General features: G+C 40.8%; 1 protein-coding gene across 1 annotated transcript in view; it reads right to left on the minus strand.

Annotated features, from left to right (window-relative positions):
* Positions 1-14,995, minus strand: part of b4galt2 (UDP-Gal:betaGlcNAc beta 1,4- galactosyltransferase, polypeptide 2) — a 235,737-nt gene that overhangs the window by 112,377 nt on the left and 108,365 nt on the right. Inside the window, exons 3-4 of the mRNA XM_076876403.1 lie at positions 4,142-4,260; positions 1,878-1,994 (exon numbers count right to left, since the gene is read on the minus strand). Coding sequence (XP_076732518.1) covers positions 1,878-1,994; positions 4,142-4,260 — 236 coding nt within the window. The remainder of the gene's footprint in view (positions 1-1,877; positions 1,995-4,141; positions 4,261-14,995) is intronic.

Below are 14,995 nucleotides of genomic sequence, written 5' to 3' on the forward strand. Positions count from 1 at the left end.
TGCAAACCGCCTGGAGATAAAACTGAAGGTGAAGTCAAAGTATTTACAGTCTTGTGATGGAAATGCCAATGAGAGATGGGCTGGAAGGAAAGGAGAAGGTTAGGTTAAAAATGCTTCAGATGTTGCACCCACTCTAACAGCTCTTACCCTCACTAACAGCTTTACTTTTGATATAAGGAAGATTAAAAACCGTTCAGATGTGTTTACGTGTGTGTGTGTTTGTGTGCATAACTGTAAGCGAGAGAGAGAGGACGAGAGCAAAGGAGTAAGACACTGGAACATAACCACATCAAGAGCAGAGCGCAGCAGGGCAGGCGAAACCAAAGGCCTGTTCCACAGGGGAAGTGATTAAGGCGTTGCACAAGGCCCACAGGGAGCAAAAGGGCAGAAAAGAGAGCTCATTATCCATAATGTGGAAGAAGAGTTATTCTCGCCACAGAGTCACACACACACTCTCGCAATATTACTTAAAAATCCATCTTCTGAACCGAGTGATAGTAAATATGCTGCTCTGGAGATGGGCTGTTATTTGGGTTAAAGACAGTCAATGAAGAAGTTTGGGATGGGAGAGGGGGGAAGGCAGCCGTTAGGGACTGGAAGATGACTTGTTCTCTGTTGCATGCAGCAATGAATTCGACTGTATTAATAGATTAAAAAACTTAATATTGTGTTCCAATGATTTTTTACAGCTTAATACAAGACAGATGTACTTCGTTGCTCTTGTCATAGTGTATTTGGAGTTTTACAGGTCAGGCTCTTCTGCTTAACCATTGGCTGGAGCCTATCGCAGCTACCACAGGGTGAGAGGTGGGGTACCATGGACAGGTCGCAGCCCATCGCAGGGCTAACACACAGAGACACAACCATTCATACCTATGGGAAATTCTGAAATATCAACTAACCTAACCCCACTAAAATATTTATAATATGTTTACTTTGACACCTAATGACAAGTAATGAAATAAGAAAGAAACCACTCAGTTCAGAAGAGTTACCCCCAATCGAGGGGAAAGAGTTAAAAACATTGTTTGTTTCGCTCACAACAGAACTTAACCAGGAATATGACCACAAATTCAAGATTGTGACTTTTGCTCATGGTGCAGTATTGTGAATAATCAGTCCACGGATCAATAATAATGACCAATTAAGCATTAATATAATTTATCAAGCAAAACTGCTGCAACAAGTGATTTGTAGACATTGCACAGCTATAAATAACAAATAATTAATTCCTCCTTTAAAATAAATTTAGAAATACATAAAATGAAGAGCTGCACTTCATAATTTTCATTTTCATGAAAGAGTAGAGTGAGAAACACAAAGAAGCCATCAACTTATTGGCAAAAGCAAAGTCGGTCCATAGCCTGTTTTTCTGTCGACCTAAGCCGAAACGTAAACATACAAAAAATAAGCCTACTTTTATTTATGTTCATTAATAGTCTGATAAATTACTCACATGGAAAACAAATCATTGTTTTTCAGTTTCAGATCATCAGCGTCAATGTTCTTCCGTTGTTTCTTCTGTGTCTCTCTCAAACTTACATGAAGGTGTTACCAAAGCCTGCAGACTCTTAAATATGCAACTGCTGGTCAGTTAAAAATAAACAGGTGGTCTGTTCAGCTGCTTCCCTGGAGGTCACCGCAGTTCCCAGGAGGTCACAGATCTGCATGTTTGATTTGGCCAAATGCCCACCCTCCCATTTATCCTGGCTTGTGACCTCCTGTGGATGGGTTTGTATTTCCTCACAGTCTCAAACCAGAAATCCTTCACGTGAAAGGCAAATTTGTTAACCACTACACCAAGAAGCCACCAGGTCACTTAAAAAGAAACGCTGTATTGCAGTTCTTACTGCCGTTCAGGCTCTCTGACATCCTACCTGGTTGATGATGTAGATGCCGTAATCAATCTTCTGGCGTCTGAGAATAGGGTGGAGGTAGTGGAGCCAGTACTTTAGGTGATTCTCTCTGTGACGAAACGGGATGATGATGGCCACCTACACAACAGGGACAGTTTCAGCACATTACCTGATTGTCCTGAATGTGTAGATTTATTATAGATCATATAATAATAATAATGGATTGGATTTATATAGCGCTTTTCAAGGCACCCAAAGCGCTTAACAATGCCACTATTCATTCACTCTCACATTCACACACTGGTGGAGGCAAGCTACGGTTGTAGCCACAGCTGCCCTGGGGCAGACTGACAGAAGCGAGGCTGCCATATCGCGCCATCGGCCCCTCTGGCCAACACCAGTAGGCAAGTAAGGTAAAGTGTCTTGCCCAAGGACACAACGACCAGGACAGAGAGCCCAGGGATCGAACCGGCGACCTTCCGGTTACAGATACGCTTCCCAACCCCCTGAGCCACGGTCGCCCGATATCCCAGACATTACCACTTGACTGCCACGACCTAAACCTGGTTCTGTTGGCGGTTTCTTCCTGTTTAAAATGAAGTTTTCCTTGAGCACCTTGAGGTTACTGTTCTTGTAATGTGGCACTATAAACACACTGAATCAAACCGAATGACCACAAACACACACCAACTAAATCTCTAACACGAGTGAACTGTTATTTCCACAGCTCCTGTTAATGTCACAGTGAACATAAAGCGGGTTCTTATCCATAATGAATAAAGCACGCCAAGTGAGCAGAGCTCACTGGCATCGCATACTTGAGACAAATTAAGGGGCCGTGTCTCTGAACTTGAAGCGAGTCATTTTCAGGTGTCCAAGGTTGAACCGTAATCTCCTCTGTGAGTTCATGGTAATTTTGTGTTCAGATGAAGATTGGCAGAAAACTAACCTTGGTTTCTGTATAGTTGAGCACCGAAATTGCCCAGATACTCAAAGAGGTGTCATGTAGAGGAGAAAGTCAAACACTGAAAATGCTGAAATTAGGGAGTTCTCAAAAAAGCTGCCCTCCACACCAATATAGCAATGTTTCATTTGTCTCCATTAATTTAAATCCAGTAAAAGTGAAAATGAACTCCAGTAAAAGAGAGCTGATCAATCAAAGTTAAATGAGAACATCAGTAAAGAAAAGGTGAGTAACAATTTTTGTGATATATATATTAACTTCAAATTTTGACTGTCTGAGGATCTTCTCTGCCGCATCTCTGCATGCGTGTTTGTGTTTTTAGTCTTCTTGCAGGTGTTGAGGTGAAGATGGGTATCGTGGTCATCAGCAATGCCACGATCCCTGGTGGCACTGCTCCACCTGGTGTGCCAGTGCTCCTATACAAGCAGCTCAGTGGCTGATACGAAACCGAGACGTTAGCGAACGTTGAACTTAAGGTCAGTGTCAGATCTGAATTCTGTCTGTAGCCTATAATGTTTAAAGGTTCAAATCGCTAATATTCAACTATCACATTTGACCAGTGTTACCTTTAGCTGTCAGAAGATCTATAAATGCTATGAAATAAAATGTTTCACCCATTCTTTTTGAAAGCATCACGCATTTTATGTGCGCTCACAGAGAGCCTGAAGCAGAAAACCTGAGTTAAGAGAGAAAGTTGATAACCACCGATATGAAAACAGTTATCTCAGACTGTGGTTAAAAGGTTTATTTAACAAGGTAATGCAAAGAAAGCCTGACTATGGACTAAGTCATGCAGATGGTGATCCCCTAGTAACCACTGGTTACTTGGGAAAATGTGTATTCATTCACCAGTTGGTTGCTAAGGGTAACCCAAGCAAACTGCTGTGGTTGCCTGTAGTTTCAACTCAAGCCCAAACAAACGTTCCCCTTCAAAATAAAAGTTGCACCATTTAGAACAAGTTAGTTACTTATTCAAATTTCAGTATCGCTCAGCGAGTTTCCAGACAATTCTCCGTCTTCAAAGCAAACTACGAACTCTGAGTCAACACCTCATAAAAAAATGAAATAACAGTCTGTACCATTTTAAATTGGGTATGTTGTATTGTGTTAGCTTTTCATAATTTTGTCTATTTCAACATTTTTGTTTAGTACCTCATCATTGTGACTTCGTCCAAGTCTCAGGCACTTTATCAGGCACTAAATCTCATCTTTTATTTTTATACTGGCAGAAGCTGACTTCTGCTAGAATATATTTACCGTACAATGTGAAATATAGTTTATTCAAATGTTGTGAAATACAAATAGCGATGCATCTACAGACCTTCCATCTGGGCCGACAGTCTGGAGGCGTGTATCGGCCTCCCTCGGTCACATTGGGATTTTCTTTCTGCACTCGTTCCATCGTCATCTGGGAGCTGAACTCGATCAACAAACGCCCCACTGAGGAAAAGAAAAGAGACAGAGAAAGTGAAGAGAAAAGCATTAGTGGGATGAGTTGGGTAACAGACTAGACAGGGCATGAAAGAAGTGAAAGAAAAAAGACATGATGGGGGGAAAGAAAACAAGAGAGGGAATGAGGGACACGGAGCAAACGCTTTTAGCTTCAAAGCAACACTATACGTGTATCAAAGTGATGTGTGCAGAAATAATGATTTCAAGGGATATGTTTCGCATAATGCTTCATTTAATAAGACGCACAGGCTTTGGAAAACCCATACTCCTAAAAAACAAACAAACAAAGACTTTGAAGTCAGATGTGTAAACACATGGAAAGTAATTATGCAGCTTAGTGATAAACCCACATCATACAGTATGTTACATCTCTGCAAATCAATCCTTTGAGTACTGATGAGTCAAAAACTATCAGTGTGCAAGTGTGTTTATGTGCATGAGACCAAATTAAAAGAAAGATATGCTTTAAATCTCTGGCCTGGATGATAAATCCAGCCCCTTGCTCTGAGAACCGCCATCATTAAAACACCCGAGAAAGCTTCGCTGTTTGGACTCCGACCAAAGCCCCCAAACCACGGACCTCATTTCAACAAACCAGACTCTCAGCACTCATTCTCCAAACTGCAAAATGTCACTCATTAGTGCATGTCTTTCTTCAGCGGCTGGGAACTCATTAGCTCAAATCATCACGCATCATTTGATTCACCAAAAATATTAAGTAGTATTACATGATTTTTATCATTCAAGGCAACAAAAACAAGCCCTGCTTATGTATAATAATGCAGTTTATCTATATGTGACTGAAATCTTTAAATAGAAAAAGGACAGTCGGTGACTCGTTCTTCATTATCTGTTTTACAATGAACACTGTCACTGCACTACAGAGGAGAGAAGCACAGCGAGCGGCCATGAATGTTTTCAACAATATGAAATGTGTTTCAGTCTGCAGATGAAAATAATACATGAAAAAATGCACTTCTTATGCTGTTTAAATAATCGCTATATTTCTGAGTTGTTCAGATTTTTGGCATTCATTAGCATGAAGTATTTTAACCTGTTCTCACAGTTAATACAAAAGAAAAAAAAAACTTCAGCACGGCCGTGGTATAGCATTTCGTACACGATAAATCTGGTGTAAATTTTTACCTGATATTGTGGCACCATGTGCTTAGGTTCCCACGTTCCCTAGCTCGCATAAGGAGACAAGCAGACGTCTCAGAGAGAAGGAGCTGCAAGTGATTCTCTAATGAGAATTTAGTACACAAAAAACAACCTCCAACAAACTACAATACTTTAGCAGGGAACAGTTTTATTGCATATTTTCCAGTGGTGGAAAAAACAAACTTGTTTCACCACTTGAAAACCCACCATTGAGTACAACCAGGACACGAGGACAGATGAAGAGACACGAGCGGCAGGATGATGTGCGACTGCAGAAAAACAGGTTAGAAAGCTTGACTTAAATTGAAAAATGTTTATTTTATTATGTGACAATGTTGTGCACCTGCTGAGAAGTTGCAAGACTAAGTTACTGAAATGTTAAGCGGTTACGTTATTTACTTTGAGACTTTTCCATCATCAGACTGATCTTTTCCCCACTGAAAAGCATAAGTTCCACAATACACTTTTAAGCAATGAAGTGCCAGATTTACCAAATATGATACTAATTAAAAATCATATATGCAAATTTATATTTTATTATTATTTTATAATTTAGGCTTTAAAGGCTTAAAATTCCCATTGAAAACAATATTACTGTGCTTGTATATGACTTGCTGTGTCGCTGTTGCACTACTGCTGCTCGCACCTCGTGGCAATGACTTCACACTTTGAATTAGGCAGTCTGTCATCAATGACAAGGATGGAAAACGTCCTTCATTTACTTACACGTATAAATGCTGCTGCCTTCAAACTGTAATCACCAATAAAACATTGTTGGTGATTTCATTTTTTTCCTACATCACCATGACATCATTTTGAGGCTACATCATCCAACCTGTACTGTTCAGATGGTTGTTTATTATGAAAGCATTTACCTTTTTAAGCTTTGAACATTTTATCTAAAATCCATCCATCTTTTCCTCGACGACACTACAAGAAAAAAATTAAGGGAATTTCCAGAAACCGTACGAACCCCGTGTTTTTAAAACGGCTACGCTTGAAGGCCACCCATTTAGGGTGTTTTGCCGGGAGCGTCTTGCCTCCTGCTTAATCACTCAACGATGGACTGTCAGTTTTAAACAGTTACAAAAATTAACTCATCGAAAACGTACACGTGAGAGGGATTCGACTGTGTTTGCTGGAGTGCATTGGTGTGTTGAGTGCTTAAAGCAGAGCAGGTAAGTGATGAGAAACGACAGTAAAAACAAAGTTTTGCCAGACTGTAACAAACATTTAGATAATTACAGCTAAAGCAGCGATTATGCATCAGTGTACATGGATTGTATGATTCCCATTTGTAAGTATGTATATTTACTGTGCAGTAAACAATCTACTTTCAACATACTTTTGGTGGTCAAGGTGTGTCTTGTGTTGTATTATGCACGTATAAACAGACAGTATTCGCAGCATCAGAGCACAGGAAAGAGAGGTGTGGCTCGTAGAAGCCCACGAGACGATAATGGGCTTAACATTGATGCATGAGCTCCGTGTTGAGAGGTCTGCTCCAATCAACACCGTGCAGGTGAGGAGTGTAATCAATGGAAACAAGGTTACATGTCCATAACACACCTCTTTATCACACCACAAGAGCTGAATGCAAACAGTCCCAGCAGCCCCTGACTACTTCTACCCATCGCCCTCCATCCCCTCCGCACTCGGGTCTCTTTCTTCCTCGTTCCCCTCTCACCCTAATGAGACAGAAAGTAGAACATGGTGTTTTCATCTTCTCCCTGTGATTTTTTTCCCCAAACTTAGTTTTCAGGCAGCTAAAACAAAACGGGGAGCTTACTGGATGTAGCATAACATAGTATACTGTGTATTAGGTTTTCTGAAAACACAAGAAAACATTGGGCGAGGTTTTAGTTGTTCCTCTTGAAGATAAAAGCTGGTTTATGGGGAAAAATCCCCCCAATAAATATAGATTAACATCATTGCAGCACAGGTCGTCCAAGTGTGACTCAAACTGATACTGCTACAATTTCAACTTTGCCTTCTTTACAATTCCAAATATGAACCGTTTAAACACTGGGATGCATACATTCACTGGTCTGCAACGATCCTCAGGTAGGCTGTGGTGTTTAAACTATACTCGACTGCTATTAAGGTGCCTGTATCATTACACCATCATCCTGAACTGTTGATACAAGACAGAATAGATGCTGTTTACGCCACACAATCTGAACGCCGTAGCAGAAATCAAGACTCATCAGCCCAGGCAATATTTCTCAATCTTCTCTTGTCCAATTTTGGTGAGCTCATGTGAAGCAGATATGGTCTTCTCCATACTTTGCTTGTAACACGTGGTTATTTGAGTTACTGTTGCCGTCCCATCAGCTTAAAGCAGTATTTCTATTTTCCTCTGGCCTCTGGCATCAACAAGGCCTTTCTACCCAGAGGACTGCTGCTTACTGGACATTTTCTCTTCTTCAAACCATTCTCTGTAAACTCATGAGATGGATGTGCAGGAGAATCCCAGTAGATCAGCAGTTTCTGAAGTGCTCAGAACAGCCCATCTGGCACCAATAACCATGCCACTTTCAAAGTTCCCTAAATCACCTTTCTTTGTCATTCTGATGCTCAGTTTGAATTTCAGCAGGTTGCTTTTACCATATCGAAATGCACATGGCAGCACATGATTGGCTGATTAGATAAGATATTTAAGATTTTGAGTTTTGGTCACAACCACTTGTTAAAAGGATTTCATGTGTAGCAATTTTGGTGGCTTGGCTCTAAGAGCAATATCAAGACCACCAAAACAGCACACACTAGGCAATTAATGACAACAAACAAGACACTGATGATGGATTAGAAGCTGGGGTCCAAAGTGGCTTGCAGGGGGCAACATAAGCAGTCTAATTAATGTACATCGTCTTTGATTTACTGCTAAAATGCACAGAATGGTATCTGCAGCATTTAGATCTGGATATTTGAGGGGTGATTTGTCTTAGAGATTTATAAAGCATGATATCGAAAGAGCTTAAAAACATAATCATGAAATAAAATACATTGGCATTGTCATTACTGCATGGTGAAAATGTACAGGTACAATTCAGTAATCTTGAAAAAGCATGGTGACATAGGTAGAGGAAAACTTTTAAAGATATTCAGACTGTGTCGAGCCAGAACACACAAATAACAGAAAGAGAGCATTTTTGTGTTTGTGCATGTGTGATGCAGAAATGTGCAGGTTTGTGTATAAAATACACTTCAACAAACAGTAATGTGTTGTACAATGATAGCAGTGGAATTATCACACACACACACACACACACACACACACACACACACACACACACACACACACACACACACACACCAGCCACAGACACCTAACATGCTTATCTAAGTGGCAATATTACAGTAATACATTATAATCACACTCTTTGATCACTCTATCTGGGACATCTGCTGCACTTTGGGGAATGCAGAACTGCTTTATCTGCAGATATATACACATAACACACACACACACACACACACACACATTATATGACAACCAAATTTTCTGTCACAATACAGCTGTGTGCAGGCAAGAGTAGGACCCAAACGCAAACTCGCGGAGACAAAAAGTAAACTCAAAAAACACAGCTTTATTGCTGGCGTGGAGTGGGACACGAAAAACAACACAAAACTAAACTGGGGAAACTAAAGCACAAGGAGCCACAGGGGAAAACTCACACAGCTATGAGGGAGGACGCCACCCTGACAAAGAGACACATGGGGCTTAAATACACTGAGGGATAACGAGGGGGAATGAGCCACAGGAGGAGAGCACAGCTGAGAGTAATTAGGAGGACGAGACAAGGGAAGCAAAACTAGAAACATTAACATAGGACAGACTGTGAAAGTAAAACAGGAAACACACTGATGGAACTCAAGACATGTAAACTTAACAGACTGGGGAGACAGAACATAGGGACCAGAAACATGGAACAGAAAGGCACAGTAGACACAACATGAACATAACAACGCCACAGGGGAAGAGTAAAACAAAATGCAGAAACACAGGACCTCTTTCAAAATAAAATCTGAAACATAATGAAACGCAAACATGACAACATAAGAAACACAGACATGAAGCACATGAAGGACAAGGGAGACTTAACGGGGTTGGATACACAAGGGGAATCTAATAACAAACGAACTTAGATAACCTAATGAACAAAATAAACTCAAACTTAAAACGCTGGGTCAAAAGACCCAGGATCATGACATTTTCCCCTCACAACAGTAATGAAACAAAACGGCAGAGCTATTAGATTAGCAGCACTCCCTTTCTCTTCCTCCCTTCCTGCCATTGTTGCTCCTATTCCCCCTCCACTGAACCTAGGATCCGTGGGCCCTAAGATGAAACAGATCAGTTTAATCTAGCTCTGCCAAGACTCCCCTCAGACCCCAGTGTTGCTACATACGGTGTAACAGAGTTCTCTTATTATCTGGTCTATCTAGACTGTATAAATAAAATGCAGAAATACCTTTAACAACTGTGGTTTAAAAAAGAAGTCTGGTTGTATAGAAGGATACGAGAAAACTGCCCAATTTCTCAATTGATTTATAACCATCCATCCATCCATCCATCCATCCATCCATCTTCATCCGCTTTATCCGAGGCTGGGTCGCGGGGGCAGCAGCCTAAGCAAAGAGGCCCAGACCTCCCTCTCCCCAGCCACCTCCTCCAGCTTATCCGGGGAAACACCAAGGCGTTCCCAGGCCAGCCGAGAGATATAATCTCTCCAGCGTGTCCTGGGTCTGCCCCGGGGCCTCCTCCCGGTGGGACATGCCTGGAACACCTCACCCAGGAGGCACCCAGGGGGCATCCTTGTCAGATGCCCGAACCACCTCAGCTGGCTCCTTTCGATGTGGAGGAGCAGCGGCTCTACTCTGAGCCCCTCCCGGATGGCCGAACTTCTCACCCTATCTCTAAGGGAGAGGCCAGCCACCCTTCGGAGGAAGCTCACTAAATATTTTCTGCATGACTTTATGGTCTCAATTGCTCATTTTATCTTACAGGATACAATATGATGCACATTTTGTCAATTCTGACCTTCTTCAGAGTAAAACAGATCATTGCAAGGCTGCGCTTCTTTGCAATGGACAGTTTGCTTAAAAAAAAAGCAAAAAGAAGATGGCTATGACATGGTGGACACATCAATCATTTACATAAGACCCAAAAATGGCATAAATATCCATCAGATATAAAGATATAAGAAGAGAAATACACATTTTTCCCCAGCCAGGTTACTGAGCATTGCTAGGCCTGTGCGACTCTTATAGGAAAACAAAACATGCAAAATATAACAGATTTTCATGGATCTGACAAATAAATTATCAATGAAAACCAATTAACTTGTTTAATCCTGTGTTTACTCTTATGTAGCTGATTGCAAAAGGGTAATAAAGTGAATAAAAGCAGTTTGATACCCTTGTGCACTGACTCAGTAGCTTTCTTTGTCTTTCTCTTAAAGAATGAGTTCGTGTCAATAAGGCTGTGAATTGGTTTGTCCTCACAGAGTCACTGGTCGGGCCATCTGACCATGCAAAACTCTACAACAGGCTGCCTGTTAATCAGCAGCCCTGTTCTGAGAGTTTCTGCGCCTTTGTGTTACTTAAGTGACAACTGAAGCGGCGCCAGGGTCAGATTTCTGAGAGCGGTTCTGAGTTTATAATTGAGTTTGGCTCTTTGGCCTCAGGAAGGGGAGGGAAATGAAAGTTAGAGAAAGTGAATAAATGAGAAGAAAAACGGACAGAAAGGAGAGCGAAAGCTGGAGGAAGAGGTTGTTCCTCTCCCTCCTGCTTCCCACTGACACTCTGTGACAATAGAGACTTTCAGCTCCCTGAATCTTATTAGCCTGTCCACTCTCTCAATCTCTTTTCTTTCAATCATTTACAAGTGCCTCCACCGAGCACAGGCCATAATTGAGATTCTTCCCATTTTGATGAAAGAAAGAAAAAGAGCATGAGGTACAAATGGGTGTGGAGGAGAGAAAAGGGAAAAGAGTCAAAAGTCTTCACGTCAGGTACCTACTTCTGCTAACATAGCGTTCATTTTGTTTATCTTCAGCACACTTTGTCCTTGTGTTAGCGATTTTACACCCTCTTCCAAGACTCATTACTGTGGATTGTGAAAATCATCGATGGCAAAGGCTATGCTCAGCTGTGAAATCCTGCCCGTGTGTCTGTGTCTGCATGTTGGGGTAAATTTATTGGATCAGAGGATTAGAGGTATCTGAGAATCTCCTCGACATGCAAGAAACACATTATCTGGTCGTGTGGGTGTGTATCTATGCAGAACACCCAGCGTGCACCCAAACAGACGAGATAAAGGGTTAACCGTGGTGTATTTACACCGCACCAACAACAAGCACAAAAGGATGAAGAGAAAGCTACAGCATTCACAAACTCATAGCTTTGTTGTCGCAAGTCATGTTGCTGGAAAATGGAATCCACCAGACAAAAAGGCAAACATGAATCTCAAGCAAAGGATAATGTGAAACTGGACTGTTTTGGATTAAAAAGTAAAAGGTTGATGTTCTGCCGCTGTCTTTCAAACAGGATGTGTCAGACCACAAGAGACAGAATTTTCAAGACAAAATAATTTCCAAAGGACCTTGACAGAAAGAGAGAGAGAAAAAACTGAGCTTATCTTTTGCAGGGAAATGAACTGCTGTCTTGAAACAAAAAAAATAAAAATAATAATGTGCTTCAAAAATGCCAGGAAATACTGTTAATACTATCCTAAAGAATATATAATATAATGTAGCCATTAGAGGGACATAAAAAATGCAGTGATTTCAGAAACAGGCGTGCTGTAAATGTTCTCTTTGTTTGGTTGATGAGTGTTTCAAAGCAAAAGGAAAAAGTCGGTCGGACCAAAGCCAGCATTTACACCCATCTGAGCTGCATCAACACAACATGTGTTTACATCTGTAGGCAAGTGCATGTCAGGTTAGGGCATAAATTATGACATACGCTGCAGTAAAAGTTACGGTGTAGATCTTGAGGAGGGTTTGGGGTTACGGCGCGCCTATGGCGTAGATTTACTACATGAGTATAAATCCAACATAAGGCCACAAGCTGAACAGGGGTGATAGTTTCTGCAAGTTAGCCAGGATTGACTCAGGTCTGAGTGAAGCAAATTCCATCAACAGACAGTAAACTGTGGGGTGACTGTGCAGACATCGGCGTAGCTGCCAAATCTTAGACCCGTCCAACTACGCGTGAGATCCAAGTGGCAGATCAGCGCTGATATAAGTAAAGAAGAAGTCAGAACTGGAAAGTAATTGCTGAGTGTTTTCTTCAAAGTTTTTTCCACAGAATTTCAAGTTTTCAAACTGTTGCAACATCTCCCTCTGTATAATCTGTGAATCTCTGAGCTTCTGAGCTGATATATCATTAAAACAGCCGTAAAAACCAACACAATCATACACTCGTGTCTTCAACCCAGGTGTAGCGGCAGTGGTACAAAAATCGAGGGTTGCACAACTGGTCCAAGTGATACCAACGTGGCAATACATGCCAGCAGATGTGGTATCATTTTGGCCATGTAGGGCAGGGTGTAAGCAATGAGCATAAAAGCAGCCTCAGAAAGCAAAAAAAAAACCCCGCAAATTTTCTTCTAGCAATCATTAGAAATTAAACAGGTAAGCTGAAATCTGGTGCAACAAAGACCACCAGGATGGCAACAGAAGCTTTTGTTTGCTGTTATTTCAACATAAATCAAATTTATTCTGCTTAGTTTTACTCAACATTGTAGCCATTGGCTGCTCAAACCCCAGTGGCTCCAGAGAAGCCTGCATCCAGTTTGAGAAATGCTGTATCATAGAGAAGACGTGCGATATTACAGAATATATAATATAAGTGAACATTATCAATAAACCAGTTAGGACCCCAAAACACCTTCAGCAGTATCGTGATAAAAAGTGAGAGCTTGCTGAATAATAAGCAGGATTGAATGTGGCTGTTTAAAAATTCAGATATGTGTAAGTTATTTTACACGCATTCTTTTACTTTGTCTTTTCTCACAATTCTACTAAAACTTGTCATGAAGTATAATCAAAAACAAAAACGCTGCCAGAAGCCTCTTCCTTTGCGTTTGTTTTGCTCTCATGTTCAGACGTGTTAGCAGCCAAGAACTGGGAGATTTTTTTTCCTCATCAGGAAATGTTTTCTTTATTTACTGTCTGGTGTGATGCAAGGAAAACAATGTGTAAGCAAACAAGCCTTAACAAGAGATTTCATTAATGAGCGTGAATTTTAAGTAGGCCGATGAAAGTAATTACAGTGTGAAAAGCTGCAGATGCAAATACTGATTGTACAAAAGCTTGTTTTTTTTTTTTGCAGTGCTGTTTCTTACATCTCGTAACAATACTTTTATCAGTGTAAAGTCCTAATTATCAGCAGCAGAGCTGCAGATCATCACCCAAACAAGCAAAGTAAAAAAGCAAAAACAAAAATAAAAACACTTAATGGCTCAAATCCACGCGCACAGTATGTTCACTGACTGTTTTTGCTCTGAGATGGAAAAAGCTGAAAGTAGGGTGCTTGAAACAGATGGAGGATGCATGTAACACAACAACGTTTCCTGTCAGGGGGGGGGGGAAGAATAAAGGTAAGAAAATAAAAGCACAAAAAGATGAACGATACAGTTTCAGATGCTGAAGGACGGCAGTTGGAGAACAAACACAGACAAAAAGAAAAAAGAAAGAACATGAAAACAGTAATAACACAGGAAACACAAAGTGATGGGGAGTGACAGATCGTGTAAGCCTGTGAGCCAGATGCTAAGCAACACCACTCCACACACTGCACTGCAGTTCTGCTACTGTCGTTGTTGCTTTTGTAATTTCCTCTGTGTCACAGGCTGTCATACACCAAATATCAAGAGCCATTTACATTATAACACAGACTAGTGCGCTACAATTGATACAGAAACCCTGTTGTTGCCTCTTTGATTCATCACAACAGCCTTTAATTAACACGGAGGTCATGTGATTGCTTTCATTTCTCTGTTTGTTTGTTTGCTAGCAGGATTAATCAAAAAGTTGCAGATGGATTAGCATGAAAATGTGACCAGAGGTGGGGGTTTGGTGCAAATTAGACGTGATTAACCTTTCAAGTCGGAGCCACGCATTCTTTTTTCTTAGCAAGACATTATGTTCCACATATTCACTACTAATAAATATATATATTAAATCCTAATTGAAATAAAAAATTGTGACACTTGATGTTCTCACATAAATATCACAAAGTAATCCGTACCCAGGATCCAGAAACTCAGTTTGTGCTTGGTATGGGGGAATTTTCAGCCTTGGCGGAGGGATGTAGACTTGGACTGCTCTTGCTAACAGAATGATCCTTTAATTAGTGGCAAGTAATATCTGTCTGAATAATAAGGGAGAAAGAATCCTTGCATAAACACTTGCATGAGCACATACACACATGCAAAATAAAAATGTGATATATGAAGCACATATGAGAGGAATGTTTCTTATTATGCCATTTAATATTGGGGATACTTTATTCAAAACAGTAATTCTGATGTTGGTAACCACTATCTTGATCC

Source organism: Maylandia zebra, linkage group LG18, assembly GCF_041146795.1.
Source record: "Maylandia zebra isolate NMK-2024a linkage group LG18, Mzebra_GT3a, whole genome shotgun sequence".
Taxonomy (NCBI): Eukaryota; Metazoa; Chordata; class Actinopteri; order Cichliformes; family Cichlidae; genus Maylandia; species Maylandia zebra.